At 36.7% G+C, this 22,272-nt stretch overlaps 1 protein-coding gene across 1 annotated transcript in view; it reads left to right on the forward strand.

Moving 5' to 3' along the window:
• The window catches only part of VEGFC (vascular endothelial growth factor C), a 79,049-nt gene that overhangs the window by 38,920 nt on the left and 17,857 nt on the right, over positions 1-22,272 (forward strand). Inside the window, exons 2-3 of the mRNA XM_076337611.1 lie at positions 18,414-18,627; positions 20,058-20,248. Coding sequence (XP_076193726.1) covers positions 18,414-18,627; positions 20,058-20,248 — 405 coding nt within the window. The remainder of the gene's footprint in view (positions 1-18,413; positions 18,628-20,057; positions 20,249-22,272) is intronic.

The following is a 22,272-nucleotide window of genomic DNA, read 5'->3' on the forward strand; positions in this document are numbered from 1 at the left end:
TGAGCAAAGTGATTATCCTTCTCTATTTGATACTTGTTAAACCACATGTGGAACACTGTGTTCAATTTTGGTGGAAAAAAGAAAAAAAAAGTACAAGAAAAATGTCGATAAACTTGATTGAGTCTAGCAGTGGGCCACCAAGATGGGCAGGATCATACGCCCTATGAGAAGAGCCTGAGAGGACTGGACCTAATAGTGGTCTTCCAAAACTTGAGGTTACTAAGAAGATGGAACCAGGCTCTTCACTGAGGTGCACAGGGTTAGAACAAGAGACAATGGTCATAGGTTGAAACAGGAGAGGCTTCAAAAGGATATAAGGAAAAAAACAGTTTTTCTATGGGGATAATTAAGCATTGGAACAAGCTGCCCAACGAGGTTGTAGGTTTTTTTGTCTTTGGAGGTTTGATCGGGAGGTTGGACTAGATGGCCATCAGAGGACCCTTCCAACCTGAATAATTCTGTCATTCTAGGAGGAATAGAGAGTAACCAGTGCTAGCCAGCATTAAGCGAACAAAACAAGAACAAAAGAAAAAAAAAACAACCCCCAAACCAGCTTCTGTTCAGAGCTTTTTGCCAAACTTACATAATAGTTTAGTGGAATATGCTATATGTTTATGGCATACAAATACTCCATGCTTTTACAACTTAAATGTTTTGTTCAAGTTACTGGTTTATGCAAACTATAATTTGGTAATGGAGGGGGGGAGGCACATAGAGAGAAACACATGCATTCCCATTTTTAGAAACCATCAAATTAATTCCCCACATTCCAGTGGGGAATGTGCAGATGTCAAAAAAATGTCAAAACCTTGACTGTTGCTGTAAAACTGAGTTTCTGTTCTTCAGTTTCCAGTTTTTGTGTTTAGGCTTGATAAGGAGACTACTATTCTACTGCCATTAATCCTTTCAGTATTGTTATAGGAGTTCTGGTTTCCCTGATGATATCCAAGGGGATGAGATTAGAAGGTGAAACACTACTCTTGAGTCAATATTGAAGGAAGGAAGATGAAATCCCAGAGAAATAGATGTTAAAATTGAGGATCCAGGGGGTGGGGAGGAGTAGGAGAGGGGATTTCTTGAAAGGAGTCCCATAACACACACTCAAAAACAGTGTGAGAGACAGAATGGAAGGCTTGTCCAGTTTTTGTCATTTCTTTAAAAATTAAATGTAAATCACTGTTATGTTTTCATTTGTTGAGAAATTATAATTTGTCTGTGTAAACTGCGTCTGTGGTAAAGTTCACCTGTCTTTCAAGATAAAGTATCTCCTTCGTGGGATGAAGTTTTCCAGATACTAGCTTTCTCAATCTGTTCTTAACATCTGTCCTTCAAATGCAGACAACTTAATATAATTAATAACTTGCATTATATTCTGTATGTTCATTTTTTATAAACATGCATATCAGGAGAAAGAATGTATTCCTGTAATAAACTTTACCAACTCTTGTTCTTTAAAAGAATAAATGATAATAAAAAAAATTCCCCTTTTAGAGACTGCAGTTTTCAGTATTCAGTTCAATTACTCATGTGTTAAGGGGCATCTGTTCTCTAGACTTTCATTTGGAGTATTGAATTCTGGATGCTTAGAGCATTACTGCTGTATTGAAATGACTAGAAATTGGGAGTCAGGTATAAAATAGAAGATGCAAAAATTTGATTAATTTTCTATTTTTCTGTGTCATTCTGTTCCTTTAAGCTTTGGTTTTTAAAACTGTTGCCCACTGTCAAACGATGCTATGTATACTTTAACTGCATGAGTCCCAGAATCTGGGATTTTAGTATAAGCTACAAACATTGACAATGTCATAAAAGTTTGGCTTCTAAATCCATGTCTTTGTACCACTTTTTTTCAGAGGAGCTAAATACTTTCTTGTATTTGGAAAATATGTCCTTTTGTAAGGCAGTCAGGTACATGAATAAAAATAAACAATAGCCACTCAAATTTCAGGTTTTAGGCTACATTTACCTATTTTAGCTACATTTGGGAGACATTTTTAACAAAAATTATATTTCCCAATTCTTTAACTCTTCCCACACATTGTCCGTCCTTTACACATCAAAAATATTTCCATGTGACCCACTAATATATCTGAAATCGTGACTCTCTAATATATCTGTGATAAATCTGAAATTATGAAAGAGCATATACATAACTATATATTAATTTGTGCCATTTATACTATTGCTGGATTTGACTATACTGCACTGTCTATTTAATATTCCTTTGAAAAAATGTGTAAGCAAGTTATTTATTTAGAATAATGTGCCATATTTTCTGTCTGGGTGTACACTTTCTGACATCTATTTCTACGTAGGATAGCTCATGGTTTCTTAAGGCATGATTAAGTACAAATCCTGAGGCAATGACTTTAAATATAACGGCAAATCAACATCTTTGTAATATGCTATACCCCTTGATTCAGAATTTGATAACAAGGGTTATTTCTACCTTTTATTTTAACTATTTATTTTTATTTTATTTATTTTAAAGCCTTTTATTAGCAGTATTGGTATAGTCAGTTACAGGGTGCTTTTGTTTGGTGTTTTCCCAGAAATTCTGTTGCTTCAAGTTTGGACATATTACTAAATAGATATAATCCTGCCTGACAGTGATATTTGCCTGACATGACTATCTCAAAGAATTGAGACTGGGCTTTAGTGAGTGTGGTCTTTTGTATTGCCACTGGGCAAAGCTGTAGGAACTGAAGACTTAAAATATTGCTCTCTTTCCCATGTATTCCCTGCAGTTACTATTTGAATACTAATTTTGTAAACGGAGAGTATCATGAAATGTTGCTGTTCATATAAGGAATGTCTATGTGCTCTCCAAAACTACCTTCAAGTGTGTTTAGCCCTAGGAAAGGTGCTGAGTTTGGCAGCACTGGAGTCTGTGGGCAGAATCGGTAGGCACAAATAGCATGGTTGTATAGACAGTCGGTGCTGAGAGATTTTAATGCACATGTCATTTGGTCATAAAGACTGTTGAGAGGAATTTTAGGCATCTCATGTAAGGAACACTCTGAGGGAATGTTGGAATTAAGCTCAGGAAGCCAACAACATATGGTTGCAGAGAACAGGGATACTTCCTTAAATGACAAGTATTTGTTAAAAATCTGAAAAAGGCTGAGAATGGAAGAGATATATCTGGACACTTCAGAGGGAAAGTATTTTCTGTTCTGTCTGCAGGCTACAAACTACCATGGCTTAGTGCAGGCTTTACTGAAAGAAGGTCAAATAAGCCACACAAGAATTTCAATTCACAGAAAAGATACGGTTTTAAGTTCAGTTTAAAAATATGCACTTACTTGGCAGGGCTAGTTACCTTCCAAAAATTGGATTGTCCAGTTCTGATTCATACCCTCCAAGTGTGTGCGCCACATTGCCTACAGATGGAATAGCAAGATAATGTGTCTTTCATTTAAATTACAGCAGTCTAGCCTTTGAACGGAATCAATCTACCAGTTCTTGTTATCCAACCTCCCTTATTTGATGTGACAGAATACCATGATACATAAGGAGACTCACAAGTTCTCATGTAAAGCCAGCAAGCATCTACTGATCTGTGCATCATCTGACAAGTAGCTGTGCACTCTACTGCAGCTGTATATGCCAAGGGGGACAAGAGTACAATGGTCAGGCTGGTGCTTGAACCCCAAAAAGTTAACTACTGTTTCTGCATGTGGTCCAGACCTGACAGCGCCTGTTGACTGTAGCCTTGTAGCAGTGTCCCGAACTCAGCACTGGGTTTGCGTCCCTTTATCAGTAGGAGTTAAGTGCTCTTTCGCATTTAAAGTAAATAGCTGATAAAATCTCCTGACTAGCACGTGCTTTTCAAGCATGAAAAATACCGGTGCTACGTCGATTGGCAGTGACTGTTTCACACTGTATTGGAACATAATGTAACCTTGAAAGTGGGCCCCATTAAATAGTATTCTGATCACTCACATAGTGATATCAGAGAAACTACAAAACTTGAGCAGTGATTATACATCTTCTGTTGCTTGCAACTGACTGGTGACTTTTTAACTAAATGAATATACTTCATCCAGTGTGTCACTTTAGTTAATGCTTCTGATTCTCATGTAACCAATTCTTCATCTTTCATCTACTGCTCAAAAAAACTTGTTCAAATGACAATAAAATTATACTGAAATGCATGTACACCAGAGGATGGAAAATCAGAAATGAATAGTTAAAACTGAGGCCAACAGAAACATTTGATGTTGCCCAAAGACCAGCATAAGCTGAAGACCACTTGGCCTGGGTAGAAACAAAGTCTATAGGAGGCATTATTAGTTATTATTAATAATGAAATATTAATTATCAGGCATAATTTTTTAAAGCATTTAAGTATTAGAAAAAAATTGTTTTATTTTTATTTTTCTACATTTATATCAAAGTGTTCTGCTATAACAGTGGAGAAGATATCACTGCGAACATTACTTTAGTATAGACAGGATGGAACTGAGATAGGATGAGAAGCGTGAGGGAGTTCAGAGGGTGTGAGACAGTCAAGTAATATTTTCCTATGGAAAGACTAGTAAATGCTTGGCTTTCTACCTGGACAGCTCTGGTTGGATTATTTTTGGTATTTTGCTTGAAATGCTTGCAGTAGCAGAGGCTGAGTCCGTGATGTGTAAAGTCTTTCAGCATTAACACTTTTCTGTTTAATCCAGCAGAAAGTTTAGAATATAGCTGGTCAGGGAGCTTGAGGTAGCTACACTTTCACAAAGCCCTTGCCTGGGAGGGAGTACTGAGCAAAAGCCCATTTCCTAAAAATGTATCTGGTAAATACCTTGAGAAACACAACAGAAAATCAATATGGATCAATGAAGTTACTAAACCAAACTGTAGCACCCTGAAGCTGCTTGGCTTCCCCATGATATGACCTGCATGGGGAGTTACCATGTTGTAAATTATATGTGTTGTCTTCTAATTTCATTGATCTGTTTTCACTTCCCAGGGAGTCCACGTGCCAGGCATTTCTTTGGGAAGCATTAGGAGTTAATCAAGATTTTGAAAATGATTGCGCGATATGTATTTCATGTACATGGTATTTCTTAAGGAAGCGAAGACTGTATCTAGGCGGTCTTTGTAGACTGTAGTAGAGAGCAAACTCTAGCCCCCAGGCCGCTTGGGTATGGGTCGACCCTTGTTGATGCTGCCCAGAGCAGGCTGACCGCATGCACTTGGCATAGCAGTTTATATGGGTTCCCTCAGCTTCCATATCATGTTTCCGAGGCATAATTACTTTTTTTTGTTGTTTTGGAGGGTCCTTCAGTTCAGAGGGATTGGGGGGGGGGGAGTTGAATATATTTTGTTTTTTAAATAGTCAAAGGGTGTGTTTAAGCCCCCTGGAAAGGTGTTTACGGAGCGTAATACTGCGGGTGCCCGTTGTGTGCTCTGGGATGTGGCAGAAGGGCTTCGTCGGTGCCAAACCAGCTGGGATACGCTGGAGACAAACTTGTGGCGTTTTGTATTTGCACTGTTAGAAGCAGGCCCTTGAGTGAACTGTCTTGTCAGCTGTGTCTGGGTTTCCTCATGCATTCAGTCTGGATGAGGAAGAGACCAACAGGCCTGAACTGACAACGTAGAAACACCCTTGCCTTTGAGTCGTACAGCTGCTCTGATAAAAAATTATAGCATGCACTTTGTCTAGATTGTAGTGTTTCCATAATGATGAAAAAATGTTTTATGAACATATGTGGTGGGGTAAGCTAAGAAAGGACTGCAGACGACCTGATGTAAACATCTAAAAAAAATTGGAATTGAGAATTAATTGTACAAACATGCTATGACAGGCAAAAATGTTTAGAGAAGTCAACAAAAGCTATTATGGGCATTGGTCAGATCATCTAAAAGTCACCAGACTGCTTTAATGAGGAGCTGAAATGTAACCAAGAATTTAAGAAAAAGACTTTGGGGTAGGAAAAATACTGTCTTTGTGTTTTAGCAGAATGACTAATACAGTAGTTAGTTCAATAGGTTTTGAAAGCAAATTAGCATGTTTGAAACAAAAAATATAGCAGCAGTGGGACAAACATTGGCTGCCAGGTAACTAATTTTCAAAGTCCAATAAAGTTGACTGTGGAAGAGCAAAAGAAAGTCAAGTATAACAAAAGGAAACTGAGTTTTAAGGCTTTGGGAGGGTGAAAGACCTAAAAAGCTCAACATGACATTTAGGGCTATTAAAACTACAGATACTGTGACCGTAGGGACTGAAACATACTACACACAGTGATGTACAGATGCAAAACTTAAGCTAGGAGGCGAAATCCTGTAATCCTTACTAAACAAAAATCCCATTGAAGTCGGTAGAAGATTTGGGTGAACAAGGAATGTATAACTGGGCAATTAGAGACAAACTTGCAGCCTGACCTTGACTGGGCCTTTGTGCCTGTGATTAGCTGTACCCATAGCATCTGGGCACATTTGTTTAAAGGCACAGTCAATTTTAATGTCATCTCAAAAAAGATACAATTATGCCATAGTTAAAGTTCTAATTGATCCAAATGACAAATGCGAATAATTGCAAAGACATATTAAGGCTACACTTTTAAAATCTGAGTCTTTTGGAACAGCAAAATTCTGCATTCTTTGTTCCTTTCCTTTTCAGCGAAAACAGGAATTTAATAGATACTGTTCTAGCTTTGTCCCTAATAACATAGGGTGCCAGTTACATGACTTTTCAGAAATGTAAGACAGTAAGGGAGATTGTGTGGTATGTCAGAAATAACCTCCAGGTAAATTAATAAAAATATATAACAGCATCTGCCATACATGTTTATAAAGCTACATTAATAATTGCTCTCCAAATTGTTTTAAAACTATTTCCATATGAAACAAAATGTTCTTAAAGTTCATTTACATTTTTTCCCGCTTTTGTGATCCTAGTTCAAATAAAATTGAAAATAAACAAAACGCTTTCTTTTGAAACAAAATTTAATTCAGCATACCAGAAATGTCGTTCTCACTGCCTGTTACTCTAATAGGACATGTGTTCCCTGTGTCTGAATCTACGTTGTTTGAAAAGAGCTGCTGTCTCAAAGCGTTGAGGCAATTGCAGTTCTCAGTAAAAGAAATGCTAGAAACGTGCACAGGAACAGACAGAAATTGTTTCATGGTCTGGTCCTGTAAATGGTAACCTCAGTGACTACAATGGGCTCATGGTATTAACAAGTGTATGTCCAAAATTCCGATTTCCAGGACTGCGATCCTGCAAAGATGTGCGTGTCCTTCATGGTACACACAATAAGCTGCTGGGGAGAAAAGTCAAAGGAATCCTACTACATTAATTTTGTGTGCACATAACTCCATCATGGTTTTACATGCAAATCATTGTAACTAATCTCTGCAGATTGACTTTGGGAAGTGGTTTCATATGCTTGAAAAAGCACTTCCTTAAGGGTTGCTGGTAGTGCTAGAGAATTTGAAATTTCTCTTCTGCATAAATTCTCCTGCTTTGACACTTTCTTCTGCTAAAATCTCAAAAAACTCTGGAACCTTTTATTTTGAGGAAACTGACTAATATGATAGGATCTATTTTATTCAGAAAGTCTAGAGCCCTTTACTTCGATTTAATTGTTTCTTCCTTTTGTATTAGAATCTGTCATCTTGAGATGTGTACCTTTGCTTCTGAAGAATAAAATCTCAGGGTGCTCTAAGCCTGAGACTGTGTGTTAGGTTGCACTATCCTGGTACCAACCAACTTTTAGTCCCTCATCTCCTTCTTCCCTCGCTCCCATTTTCACCTCACAAACCTGATACCTGGGTTTGTTTACTTAAAGTCTTGAACAGAATTCGAGATTCTGTGACCAGGTGAATACAAAACGCAGTGATACAAAACCATTTTTTTCATAAAATAAATTTTTACTTCTAAGAGCAGATAAAAAGCTTAACATGAGAAAATATTTCAATATAACAGTAAGGTTTACGCAAGTGCTTAGCTTAATTTTAAACATCTTCCTTACATCTTTCCACAGACTTTGAATAACTGGAACCTCTGTTCCCCTTTCTTCTGCTCTCTGTATGCCTCCTTTTAATATATATAATCCCTATAAATCCGTTTTGGTTTTCATTAGTTTCTGGGCCTGGATAAGAATGCAGGCAACTCAGCAAGGTGGCACAGGGGAAGTTTCAACTAATGGCAACTATCATGGATTTCAAGATGCAATATTATGCCTTCCATCAGAGATTATATGTATTCTTGCAATCCAGTGGAAGTTGATAGCTCAGGGCATACTTTGTAAATCTGTTCTTGCAAAAACTTCATTCTGCAGTCAAGCCTTCTTCAAAAAGTGTTCTGATAACATACTGTGTTCAGCACTGGATTACTCTGTGTCCTGTCAGTATAAATTAGAATCTAGTTTAATACTGCTGATCTTCCCTGACCCTTTTTAAGTAACATTACAGTACAATACACTATTCAGAATAATTTAAGCCAAAAATAATGGGCAACATATATTTCTCCTGATTTGGTTGCATGAAAGGGAATTGTGACCGAGTCTCAATCTAGTTCTTGGATTTGCCTTTCTCAAGGATTCTTTTGCCTTTCCCCATCTCTCATGCCTTGCTGACAAATCTCTTAATACCTGTCAGGTTTTACATGGTACAATAAGCTTTCTCCTTCAGTGATACACAAGCATTACTTATCTTTTTGTGATCAAAAACCCTTGTTGTTTTTTATTTTTTCCTCCCCATAGTTTAGAAGGGATGTGACAGCTCCACAGAACTACTGATCTTTTATATAGTAGTTTGCAATGACGTTAGCCCATCAGGGAAAGCAAAGGCGTTCCTTACATCATTTTACCCTTTCTGTAGAGAGGAGTACCTCAGCTGCTGATTGCCGTACCTGACAGTGTGCAGCTCGTACAGGCTGTTCAAACATAGGAAGAATAAAATGGTGTTCTTCCATGCCACACCATTCCATAGTTCTCAAATACTGATGTATTAAAATACTGTATTTCCTTGGGTTTAAATAATTTGCTTTTAATGGAACCTTATGGCTTTGTGTGTGGGTGAAGGATTTTGTTATTGCCTTTTGCTTTTAAAATGCTTTCAGTCTAATGTTGTACTTAAAGGCTTGAAAATAAATCTTCTTCTCTTTGTACTGTTCTAATCCATTTGGAATTTTGGGATTAAGATTGGATAGTGCTTTTTTCTGTTGTCTGGCTATTTTTTCCTGCAGCATCAAAGGGCAAGGAAAAAAGTATTATAGGCTCAATGTCTAAACAAGTGTTTTTGTTTCTGTATAACTTCTCTGTAACAGGTGTCAAATGGTGATCCAAAGGATGTTCCACACAGAATTTAGCATGGAACAAATTTCAGATTGTCAGGGTGGGCACAAGTGGGCGGTGGGTAGCAAGTCCTTTGCATTGTGTGCCTACCTCAGGCTAACAAAATTCAGATGATCTCTGTCTTTTGCCTACATTAGCAAAGAACTTTTACATAAAATATTTGGGTAGTACTTTGACAAAAAAAATTAAAGCTTCTTCTGGTACTTCATTTATTAATGAAACCTCACAGTTTAATACCTTAGTTAGCAAAGACTTAGCTGTGTGATGTGTTAGTCTGGCATTTTACTTTGAGTTACCAGATAGACTTGTTTTAATGACTTGTGTGAAATGAACTGAAGAAACATGATGCTAAATAAAATAATCAGATATTAATGTAATTTTAATGGCATACACTTCAAAACTCTAAAATTTAATACGATGCCCAGGTTTCCAAGAGCCTTTATGTTTCCTTTTTCATATATACAAAACTTGTTTGTAATAATTTAAAACAAAGATTTTGCAACTGGAATTGCTGTGTTATAACTTGCTCATTATTCTTTAGCTTTTTGTTGAGTTTTAAGTAGTGCATTGTGTTTATAGCTGAAATATTTGTTGAAATAGGCAATGTGACAAGGTAGGTGGTCTTCTAGTTAATATTTCTGTACAGATCTGTAAACTGTGCAAGGCTTGTTTAACAATATAGAAATCATGTCCTATTAGGTTAAGACATTTGTTTAGGAATAAAGTTCAACTTTTTCTTTGAAATCTGATTGATCTTGTTTCGTGGCCTGTGAAATTATTTATTTTAAGAACTGTTTTAAAAGTATAATTAATTCAAGAAATTTCTGTGACCTGTTGCTAAATATTTAGACCACAGATTAATTACATTTGCTCAGGGCTTCAAATAGTGATTTAAAAACTCAGTGAAAAGGAAAGTTACTTAGCAGTGAGAGAAATTATACAACAATGATAAGAGGTGACATGTTCTTGTAATCCTTCTGTCCTATAAACGGCCACATTGTTAAAAATTCAAGAATAAACAAGAGAGTTGAACTGAAAACTAAATAGTCTTATCACAGTGAGAACACGCCATGTGCTGTAGCCTGTGTGTTCTGCATAACTCAGAAATGTTCTTAAGAATGTGCAATGTCTTATTCCAGCTCTTAGTGAAACCTTTTTGCATGTACTATTGACCCATAGAATAGAAAACATTACATTAAAACTGTACCTACTGCCTTTTTGAAGCCCATCACTTGATACATGTCCAGAACTCTTACTTCTCACTAACTAATTAGGGTCTAGGATGTCTTCGCATAGCACATGTACTGTGCTCAAGCAGTATCTCTGAATGGGCTGGCATTCAGATTAAAATAAAGGGGTTGTCCCTTACCTTCCCGCTTAGGAAATCTCTACTTGATACTGAGAATCTTTTTTAATTCTCACTGCCTGTGTTAAATCTGCTGAAGTGATGACAGGTAACTGCAGTGTTACCATGTTCATAGTTTTCTTCAAAAACTGTCTCCATATTTGTTTGCTTTTACTGACAAAGCTAATGGCAATTGCTAACAGAAGTAATGATAATACCAATGAAAACTCAGTAGAGATTGAAAATAAACAATCTTCTTATAAAGGCCTGGTAGTTTATTCTTGTGTATGGATTTTAATGAGATGCGTCTGACTGTTGGAAGGAAAACAAAAGGTTGCAGCATATTTTAAAAAATCGGCAATATTCAAACCATTAAAGAAAAATTGCCTAACTGGCTTTTTATCATTTTCTGAGAGACAAAGATCTTATAACCAGAATTTTTAGCTGGAGTTCAATTTCTAAGTATTTAAGTTTCCTTTTCAGAATTGCGTGGTTCACTTTCCTCAACGTTAGTTAAAAGTTGCTTAGAAGAATTCAAAATGAACGTATTGTTTTTATAATGTGTCAAATTCTACAGAACTGCCATGTGGCGTCAACCCCGGTGCCTCGTAGTCGGGGCACACGCAATTGGCACCAGAACCTCACAGGCTGCAGTGGTTGTGTTGCGAAGGGCGCTGGCGTTCTCATGCTGCTAGCTGTCTCCTTTCCAGCGGGTCGCTGTGTCTGTTAGCCACCTTAATAACCCAGCAATTGTCCCAATGCTGTCCTTTGTTTTCACTTTACAAATGTTTTTTACTTACAAACGGTTTCCCCTTTCTTCCGGCCATGCACGGCGATCCTTGCATTTGTCACCACTGATCACTGTAGCTGCGGATGACCAAGAAAATAATACACAAATTGCATCTGGTACGGATTGCACTGCCTGATGTCTCCAAGATTTAATCAGATGTAAGCCTTTCGGCAGCAATAATCCAAATCCTTATTGATTCCCAACCTATTTGTAATGCTAACTGGAAGCTTCAGTATGAGTCTTTGAATCAATTAAAGAATCCAGATGCAGCTGCACTTAAACAGCAAATGGTTATTCCACAAATTTCCATGACTGCTGGGCAGCCTTTGACCTTTACTTTGTGGGCTCATCTAGTGCGAGGTCCTGAATAGTGAATCGGGTCTATTGATAACGGGCTTGATTTTCGTATTTTACTTTGCAATTACAACTTGCTGTATTCTTAGAAATAGTCTGGAGGGATTTATGACCACAACAAGTTGAAGGCTACTGCTGTGAAACAATGCAAATTTCAAAGATCAGGCTGTAGTGCATGAGAGCAAAACTTTTTCTCTTACTATAATCTGGTTGTGAAATTGCTTCAAAAAAGGTCATAGATATGCAGGGTCTGGCTAAGGTGCTGCCAACCTCTTTCTCAAAACTGCTTTCCATCGTAGTCAGGAATGGTGTTTACTGACACCTTTTCCTGTTTCTATGCACACACGTGTGTGTGTGTCTAGATTGTATGGATTTCTCTCATGGCACTGTGGCATTACTATCTCTAATTGTATCAGATACCATGTCACCTACAGCGATGTCTTAATTGCCCAGGCTCATAGAAACCTGGGAGAACTGGTCATCGAAGAAAGACGAGCTTTTAAAGCCAGCAGAGCAGGGAGTTGCTCTAGAAAGCAACTCGAATGATTTTTCTCTCTCTCTGCTTCCCAGGGAAATCAGACTCAGATCAAAAAAGGGTATTTTCATAAGTAATTCCCATTGAATGTATGCAAGTACTGGCATTTTATTAGGGAACATTGAGAACCGTTCAGGAATGCCGGTACTTGAGGAATAAGCAACAGCCAAGGAGCGTATTTCAGAACCTCGGTAAGCAGCTAAATGTTTGACTGAAGGAACAAACATAAGTACCTTTGTGCAAATCTATAATCTTGGATTTTTTTTCAGCATTTTCTAAGAATATGTAAATAAAATATTATCTGAAAAATGCTGACTTGCATAAAAATTGGATTTCCCTTAAAATGGAAATTTTACACTAACTACCTCAGCTTAAACACTTGGACTCATAAACAGGAGAGCAATATTAAGTAATATAAGCCTAGGATGATAATCTAGCAGTTTATGCATCTTCCTCACCAAAAATGTTCCAGACAAAAGAAAAAAAAAGTGATGTATAATATAGAAGTGAAACTTCTGTAGGCTTAAGTTTATCCTCATAGCCAATGTCTTTTTCTTCCTTTTTAACAAATTTTCTTTCAAATCTCTCCTCAAACTCATTTATTTTTCCTCGCCTGTCCACTTTGTACATTCTTCCACCCCCATTTGTTTGTTTTCTTTGCCTGGTGTTATTCTTGGTATTTAAAATGCCAGAATGACTAGAGATCACTTAAAGCATAATATAGTTCAGACCATTTTATTTATTTTATACTTTCATTCTTACTTGTTATGTTTGTCTGATGCACTTTGCAAACTCTTTGGAACAGAGACCAATTCTAATCTCTCTGCTGTTCTCATGATGTTTTGATTTAGTTCAAATTAACTGCAGTGGTCTTACTACTTATTTAAAGTAACGTGAAATAAAAAATTATGCTCACTGTTACCGTTTCACTTCTGTAAGGCACTGCTTTGTTACTATATTGAATGGTAACTTAAAAGTTTGCAACTGCGGACAGTCATTCAATTTTACTAGGGACAAATCGGTGCATATGAGATAAAAATCAGGGCTATTCTAGTGGGATTGTAGAGGTGGATAAAAAAGTTGAATTTAGTTATTAACTACAGCTAAGATATTTAATTAGGCTATTTTCTTTTTTTACGGGCATCAACTTGCAAAAAAAATAGTGCTGAAATACATGAAAATTACAATAAAATATTATGCAAGTGAGGTGTTTATACCTACCTTTTTTTTGCAATATTTCCATTTGCTTGCACACTGTTTCAACATTAGAATTTAACTGCTTGATCTTTAATACATTTCAGTCAGACAATAAATACAGTATATAAGCATATTAAAATGGAAGGTTTTATAGACAGCATTTTCCTATGAAGACTTGTCAACAAAATCCTTGAAAATTAAATGAGCTGACAACTATAATCGGAGCAGATGCGTAAAGTACTGTTATAGCACATTGCACCATCAATCATGTGTCAAGCATGCTGCCAAATATTAAGTGTTCTGACCTTTGTTATTAATAATAGAGGCAGGCACTGGGGACATGAAAGACAAATAATGTAATGCATGGATAATCTATTATAGATTTGATTTTGTTAATGGATATAGAGCCTATTTGGTATCCTGCTCCTCCCCTTGTAAGCTATAATTTTCTGAAAAACTGGACATACCATGTGGTGGAAAGCCACATTGTGAAAAACATACTTTGATAGAATAAAATGTTCCTAAGTTAAATAATAGTGAGAGAGAGCTTGTCATCAAGTTTTACTACTTTATTTATATGTATATTTGTCATTTCCCCTGTTCCTCAGGAAATAATGTGGAACAAGTAAAATGAAGCAAGCTTGTCTTTACTGTATTCACCCTTCATTCTTGTATTTTTAAGTTGTTATTTTGCTCAATATCATCTATCATCTTGTAGAGATTGGCTAGTCAAAGCTTTAGTCAACGTCTTTCTCCAGACCATAGCTTCTAGTATGTTTAGGTGATCATGCAGAACAACATTGATAATATGTAAAAATGACAAAAAGAGTAGAATGGCCAACCAAAGGACAGCGATAAACACTTACGAAGGGAGTGGTGGTGTTTTGTTTTGTTTTTTTTTTTAAAAAAAAAGGCACAAAAACCAACCGCTTAACTGACTTAAAAGAACAAAGAAAATAGAATATGTGGGACAGAGAAAACTCCTTCCTCTGCAGGCACTGATGGCACTGATTTCCTGCTACCTTCTCGATGAGGAACATAGATCACAGAATGTCTTGGCAGTAAAACGTTAAGCAGTTGATTGAGGATTTCAATGTGGAGTGCACTGCAACTGATTCCTATGAAAATCAATGGACTGTTCACAGTTATCAAAAAGCTTACTTTGGTTCTAAAAGTTGCAGAATTTCTCTTGTCAAAACATTTGTTAATGTTATATTACTTTCAGACAATAAAACAATTATTTAGGTTTTTTTTTTCTTTTTTTTTTAATTTAAGATTACATTTGGGAATAACTAGCTTGGTGACAGTAATTGCATCTACAAACAGTATTTCTTTCCAAACTTCACTAATCTGGGCTTGCATAAGATAAAAAATTAGAGCTCCTCTGATTTGTAGTATATTTTTGTTGATGTTACTTTCATTGTGTCTTGTCATAAGTTCTAAATAGGTGTTGAAGTTTGGATTGTCTGATTTGCAAAACCATTTTGAGGTTTTAATTTTTTTTCCCAGTGTCCTACTCTAAAAGCCAATGCACAATTAAGAAAGAGAAAAAAATTTGGAATAAAAGGTAGGGACCAAGACAGTATATTTTTGTGAAATTAACCAAAGTTTGGACAAAATCAAAAATGTTGCCAGACAACTATTATATTTACAGAAGCAGTTGCATTCCTCTCTTAAAAATTTAGAGATTTTTTAAGACTCCTTAATGATCTGATGCTTTTACTGTATGCAGGACACACCCCTCTAATCAACCGGAACTTAAGATTTAGTTTGATGTTCATGTCAACAATAAAGTTTGACTGTTGTACAAAATTAAACCACTCCACGTGCTCCTTACACTTATTTTAAAGTGTATTTACACTTATTTTTACACTCCTTTAAACAGTTTGACATAGTAGATGAGAGTAATTTGCTGCAGTTCAAAAATACATGCCTTTCATAGACTTACAGTGAATATACTAGGAAGAGGTCATTGATCTGTGTGTCAAGGTAATATCGGAAACATTGAAAAATCAACATATCTTTTCTGTTCTTTTTTTTTCCTGACTCTGGACACTGCATGTACTGTATTTGGTATACATGTATGGATTTCCTTCTCCCTTTCTTCCTAAATCAGGAGAGGGGGGAGAACAAAAGCCCTCTAGTGATCCAAGTTGGTTTTCCACAGTATATTTCTAAGTTTGAATTGAAGTCATCTTTACAAGCAAATGGCTTTATTAAACTAAGCACAAAATAATTCAGATGCAATAATGATGATTCATTTTTTTTAAAAAAGTAATTTTATATATCTGCTCCAGAAATTGTTTTCCTTTTGTTCATACTAAGTGAGCACTTCATATTGTAGGCAGTATTCTCTGTCCTTCACACGGCATTCTGGCCCATTGAATATCCATGAAGAAATGCATTCGAAAACAATACTTTATTAAATTAGATACAATACTTTATTAAAGCCACTAATTTCTTCATGTTTGGACTTTTATTCATACATATTTTATATGTGTATACCAAATTTGCTGTCCAGCTGGAAAGACATGACTTGATTTCTTGACCAAAGAGGATTTCATCAAGACAAATATAACCTCTTTCCTGCTCCGTACACTGGCTTCTTATCAACTAAGTAATTTTGAGTCTCAGTACTTATTTTTCTGATGATCTAGGCCTGTACCTTGAATGTCTGAAACAACAGCAGCCAGCGTTTTGTCTACAGTGGGCTGCACAGGCTTTTAAGGGATTCATCAAAGGTTGGTGAACCTTTGGTTGGATTCTCTTTCCATGTCACCGCCATGATCTGCTGGTACCTCCTAGGATCAGCTACTAGACGACTAAACACAGTTTCCATTCCTGTGCCTTTTACGTAACGGACTGGCATCCAGCCTTGTGGCAGGATATACACGCCGCCTCCATGCCGTGACCTCCTGTGCCACACATATTCCCGTCACGTGGCAGGCACGCATCTGCGACGCTGGCATTTACTGCACTGGTGCAGCGACCTGCTTCCCGTTACTCAAGGGGTATGTGTTGCAGTGCTCTCAGGAAACAGCCTGGCAGGAATGAGGCTACTCAAACCCTGCTCTTATCACCTCTTGAGAGAGATGAAAGCAAGCACAGTGGCCAAATTAGTTGTTTGTTCCGCTTGGATTTTTGTCTGTGACCCACTGATTGAGAACCTGTGTGGCATCCTGCAAGAAGAACAGGGGAGCGAGATGCTCCGTGTGGCCAACGAATTTGAAGGCAAGGCCCCAAGGTACTGTTTGCTGGGTGGCTTGGGTCAGAGATGACCCTTTCTATGGAGGCAAGGAAAGAGATAAAGTCCTGAATGAGCGTGTTTGTGAGACTGATAGCTTGATTGTTAAAATCTCCCAGGACAAAGTAGTCTGTCTGATACTGTGGTTAGCGAGGCTTTAGAGAAAACTTTTTTTTTCCCCTCTCTTCATAACACTTTGATGTACAAAATGACTTTGAAATCTGCATGAAATCATACAGAGCTTTGGCTTCTGTAGTTGCAGAAATGAGTTCTGTGAATCTGCCTTACCAGGGTTTCTCCTGGATTTGGTACCTGATAAGGAAGTGGATGTGACAGTGCATGCCATTTTGTACCCTTTTAGTTGTTTGTGAGATAAGGAGCAGTTTTGGTTCAGGTCAGCTAGTTCAGAACCGGTCGTTTTACTTCCGTAGTGTTCAAAATCACTTAATTAAAAGAATTTCTTTTTTGTTATAATAGAGTTTGATAAAGAATCTTAAATTTCAATTTCTATAGTTTCATATTTCTGGTTTTAGACACACATTTACACTGTTACAGCCTTGCTATTCTTGGACCAGGGCAAAAGTTTTGTAGTAACCTGTAGAAAGTCTGCAGCCAGTTGCTAGACATTTTTTACAAAGTGTACCTCTACATTTTGTGTCTCATACTGCCATCTAAGGGCCACGTAGGCTGAGAAGGTGGCTAAAGGTTCTTCAGTGCCTTTCTTTCTCCTTACTGCCTTTCCCTTTGGGAAGTCAGCAATTCATGGATGAGGGAGGGTGGGCAGGGAATGACAGCAGTCCTTTGATGCAATGTGTTGTTTCACCTAAGAGGATAGAGGAATCTTCCAGATAAGTGAGAAATTAGAATGTAAATCTGAGTCGTAGTCTTTTAGGAAAATGCAATTGCAGTGAGTTTGTGTAAAAGCTAGCAAATAAGAAAGCGCAATTACAGGATTTGAGACTGCTCTTGAAACAACAAGTTAAGGAGTGCAGTGCTTAGAGTCCTGAAGAGTTTCAGCTGAAACTCTTAGCAGTGAGGGAGTGTGCAGTTCAGATTCTTAAAGGTACCAATGTCCTTGAATCCTACTGATTTAAGGATTAGTGCTTTATAATAGAATTTGCTTATTAGGATTTTCCCTAAAAAGGTACAAAATCGCATGCATTATTTTCTTCTGTTTTCCAATTTCACTGTTTTTGCATTGCTGGGTGTTTTTATTTTCCTGGACTAAGGGAAAATGGGCAAAAATGTGGTGTTACTTTAATGGTATGTGGTCTTAAATAACATGAACATCATTTAAATGTTTTGGGGTTTAAGCATTCAAAATTTTATCATGAAAACTTTTCTTTCCAGGATAAAAATGGAATTTATTTTTTTTAATCTGCAAACAGTACTTGTATAGGCTTAAATCTATAGCTGCTTTCTCATGCAGATGTTTTGAATGACAAGTATGGTAAAGAATTAGTGGCACAAGCCAAACATTTCAGTATTTGTCAACACAGTACTGTTGGCATTGACTGACAAAAGTAGTTTTTGTAATGAGGACCCCTTTGAGCACAACTTTATTTTGCAATGTATGAGTTGTTTTTTAGGCTAGTTTCCAGCAAACCTTGTGTAATAGAGAAAGTAATTAATCTTGCATGTTACTTTGACAGGCTCATGCAAGCAAAGACCTGGAAGAGCAGTTGCGATCTGTGTCCAGTGTGGATGAACTCATGACAGTACTTTACCCAGAATACTGGAAAATGTTCAAATGTCAATTGAGGAAAGGAGGTTGGCAACACAACAGGGAACGCTCCAGCTTTGACACAAGATCAGATGATTCACTGAAATTTGCCGCAGCACACTATAATGCCGAGATCCTGAAAAGTAAGTACAGGACACAAAACACGTTCTAACATACAATAAATTAAAATCCAAAGGCTTGTCAGTTGTGTCAAAAATATTTTAAAAGCTAAGCATCATCAGTAAACCACCCTTAGCAGTTTGATTTGATGTAATGGCTATAAAATAAAATCTTTGATAGTCAACCTTCCATAATGAAATAAATTGCTCCACAGACGTATTTTTGGTACGTCCATTGTAGGAAAGGTATAGACTGCTTTCTCAGCGCAGTTGATACAGGAAGTTAAGTGGCTGTCTTCAGGTATAAGGAATCCTGCTTTGGAGGGGCTGTAACGATTTTGCAGAAAGCAGAGAGGGCACTAATAGTTGGCTTCATGGAACCGTTTCTGCTCATTTTCTGCAATTACGTCACGGCTGGTAATGCTTTCTTCGCTTATGTGTTACTGCTTTAGGAGGCCAAATGATCCACTTGTAGCTTTTTCCTGTTACAAGAGGGCAGTTGTCATGATGTTATGCTCAAACCAGAAAAAAACAGCTTTCAAACAAATATGTCAATACCCCTTAGTGTTTCAGGTGGCCTGATTAAAAATACAATTAGCTTACAGTTTAAGCAAGTGCTTGCAGGCAGAGAAACACAGGATTTATAGCAGGAGGCGTATTTTTTGACATGATACTGGAAATCATGTACCTTAATGGAGACTTTAAGGTACACATTAGGTGAAATTTCCATTTTGCTGAATAGCCTACCAAAAACTGGCTCCAAGAGAGAATAAAGGGGCCTGTACTGCTGCAAGTCTCATGGCTGTTTAGTGTAAGATTGTATTTGCCAAAAGGCTGTATAACACAATGTAAAACGTTTGCCTAAATTTGCGTGGATAATCTGGGCACAAATATCACCTTTCAGATTAAATCATATGGTGCATATACTTGCTAAATAATAACCTTTTGCTTTAAATTATACTCTGGGAGTTAACAAAGTAAACACATACTCAAATGAATTTCACGTTAAGTATGTAGGCATCACATTTAATGTTTTTAATATATAGTATCCAAGTGAAGTACTGTGTGGGACCAGTTAAAATTAATTTCCAGAGATGTGCAGTACTTCTTTAGACTTCGCTCAAGGTGAGACTCACCCTAGGCATAGGAGAAAGGACATGTACAGCTTTAGCTGTGAATGCCGTAAGATCTGCCCAACCTTGTTAGGTTCCCTCTTAGCTCCGCTGTGACTTTTCTTCTGCTCCATGACAATATGTCACATCCCTATGAAGAAGAAAAATTAGCTAGAAGTTAACGCAGAGAGATGTGTGTTTCACTGAATAAAAGGTGTGACTCTAGCAATGCATATTCTGGTTCTAAACTTAAAAAAAAGAAAAAGTCCTACTAATTTACTGCAGGAGAGTTGTTTTTAAACAGTTACTTTATAACACGTGAAATTCCCTATAACTTGGCAGGTATTGATACTGAATGGAGAAAAACTCAGTGCATGCCACGTGAAGTGTGTGTGGATGTGGGAAAAGAGTTTGGAGCAACTACAAACACCTTCTTTAAACCCCCATGTGTATCCATCTACAGATGTGGAGGTTGCTGCAATAGTGAAGGACTCCAGTGTATGAATATCAGCACAAATTACATCAGCAAGACAGTAAGTTCTCACTCTTATTACAGTCCAAGTGCTCCTCGCAAATCCATTTATGATCATGCATATTTTAAACCTTCTTATTGCTACTGTGAGGAAGGAAAAAAGTCAATTCCAGAATACATAGGAAAAACAGCTGAAGAGACTACTGCCTGGAAGAAAATGTTTAACACTCTTTTCCGCCAAATATATTCTTTTTTTTTTTTTTCTTTTTTTAAGGAAAAAAAATTATGATGTCCCATTCTCACTTTTGAGATTATCCATGAAACTTAATTCTATCCTTTTTTTTGCATCTACCATTTGCCTGCTGTATGAGGCAAGCACTCTCTGGAAAACTAGCCTCTAATACTATTTGTGAAGACTTTTAGGATGTGTGCAGACAGGATACAGGTTGCAAATAAAGCCTTTTAGGAACTGAACTTTACTGTATTAAGAGATATTAGTATAATGTACCTATTTGTTTTGTTTTAAAGCATCTTCCTCAGGTGTACGTGTGGTTTTTATTCTTCAAGTTCATGGCTAGTGATCAGTTAGGAGTATGCAGAGATTATGCTTTGAGCCGGTGAGCTGCCTTTAAAGGAAAAGCATACATGCATTATTCTATGTTAAGTAGCTATAAGAATTATCACATTATCTTACAACAACATTTCCCTCAAAAATCATGTAAAAATAGTCATGCTTCAAAATGTTTGCTAGGGTATTTTCCTTTTGTTACAGTATTTGGTAGTTTTTTTGTTGGTTGTGGTTTGTTTTTTTGCTTTTTACCTCATCTTTCTGATACTTGGAAGAAAACTAATTTTAGTGTAAATCTTGCTTTCTTTTTCAGCTAGATTCATCTAGCTGAAGATGCAGTACATATTTATAAGGAAGATACACAAATGCAAAGTCAACTGTAAAATTGTAGCCCATGGAGATGTCATTCCTTTATCATGAAACTTCTTAGTGCTCTGAGCCTTCTTGAGAGGGGATTAGGAAAAGGGGGGACATAAAGAAAACAGAAAAAAAACTCTTTAATATATTTTCTGTCCTCATTTCTCACCAGATCTGTCTGTCTGAAATGGTATATTCCACCAAGAATTTTCAATCCTAAGTGTGAGCTAGTGGTAGACAGCCGCAAAGCACAGGAATAATGTAACTCAAATAGCTTAAACGAGGAAAACTACAATACTGATTTTGTTCAAGCCCATAGTTATTCCCACAAACATCTGTCCTAATTCCAGTTGCTTGAAAGAAGCAAATATAATTTTCATGTTATAAACCAAGAAATATAACCTTTTTTTTTTTTTTCCCCCCACGTATTTATAAAGTTTAGCTTACTTGAATAAAGGATGATCTAGTTACAGAGAGAGTTGTTGCATTTAGCACAGATTTTCTGGTCTCTGAGCACCATGTCAGTTTGGGGTAAATAACCCCTTTCTGTTCATCTTTCTGTTCATATCTATTGAGTGAAGTAATTTTTTTTTGCCTAGTAGAAAATGTTTAGACTAGTTCTGAGTTTCTTTTTTAAGTTCTTGATGTCATTGGTGATGATATGATATAGAAGTAGTTAAAGATTTGAGAGACTCTGAAAAGGAAAATGTTAAAGGACTTACCAGAAAGAAGTAAGAGGCAATAGCATTGTTTTGTTTTCTTACCTATTCTGTAAAAGCAAGCAATTTAATCTCTGAGTTTTCTATCTTGCTTCTGCTTTCCAGTTTTATCTGGTCCTTGACAGAATGCAGTTTTAAAAAAAAAAACCTTAAAAAGGAAGAGAGCTATAGCTATATCTCTTCATCTGTCATCATCTCAAATCTTTTTAAAGTTATGTGACCACAGCTTACCCTATATCAGATGAGAATTAGGAAGAGAAAAGTATTGGATTCAAGACCCTTCTGTGGAATTCAGGTACCCTACACACCTATTTTCGCTACTATTTTCCTTTTATTTCCTGAATGAAATGAGAACAAATGGTTAGTAACCAGGCATCTTTTGTTTTTTCCTAAGTCACCATTTTTGTAGCTTTATTTTTGGTGCATAAACTCCATAAGATA

Source organism: Aptenodytes patagonicus, chromosome 4 (assembly GCF_965638725.1).
Source record: "Aptenodytes patagonicus chromosome 4, bAptPat1.pri.cur, whole genome shotgun sequence".
Classification (NCBI taxonomy): Eukaryota; Metazoa; Chordata; class Aves; order Sphenisciformes; family Spheniscidae; genus Aptenodytes; species Aptenodytes patagonicus.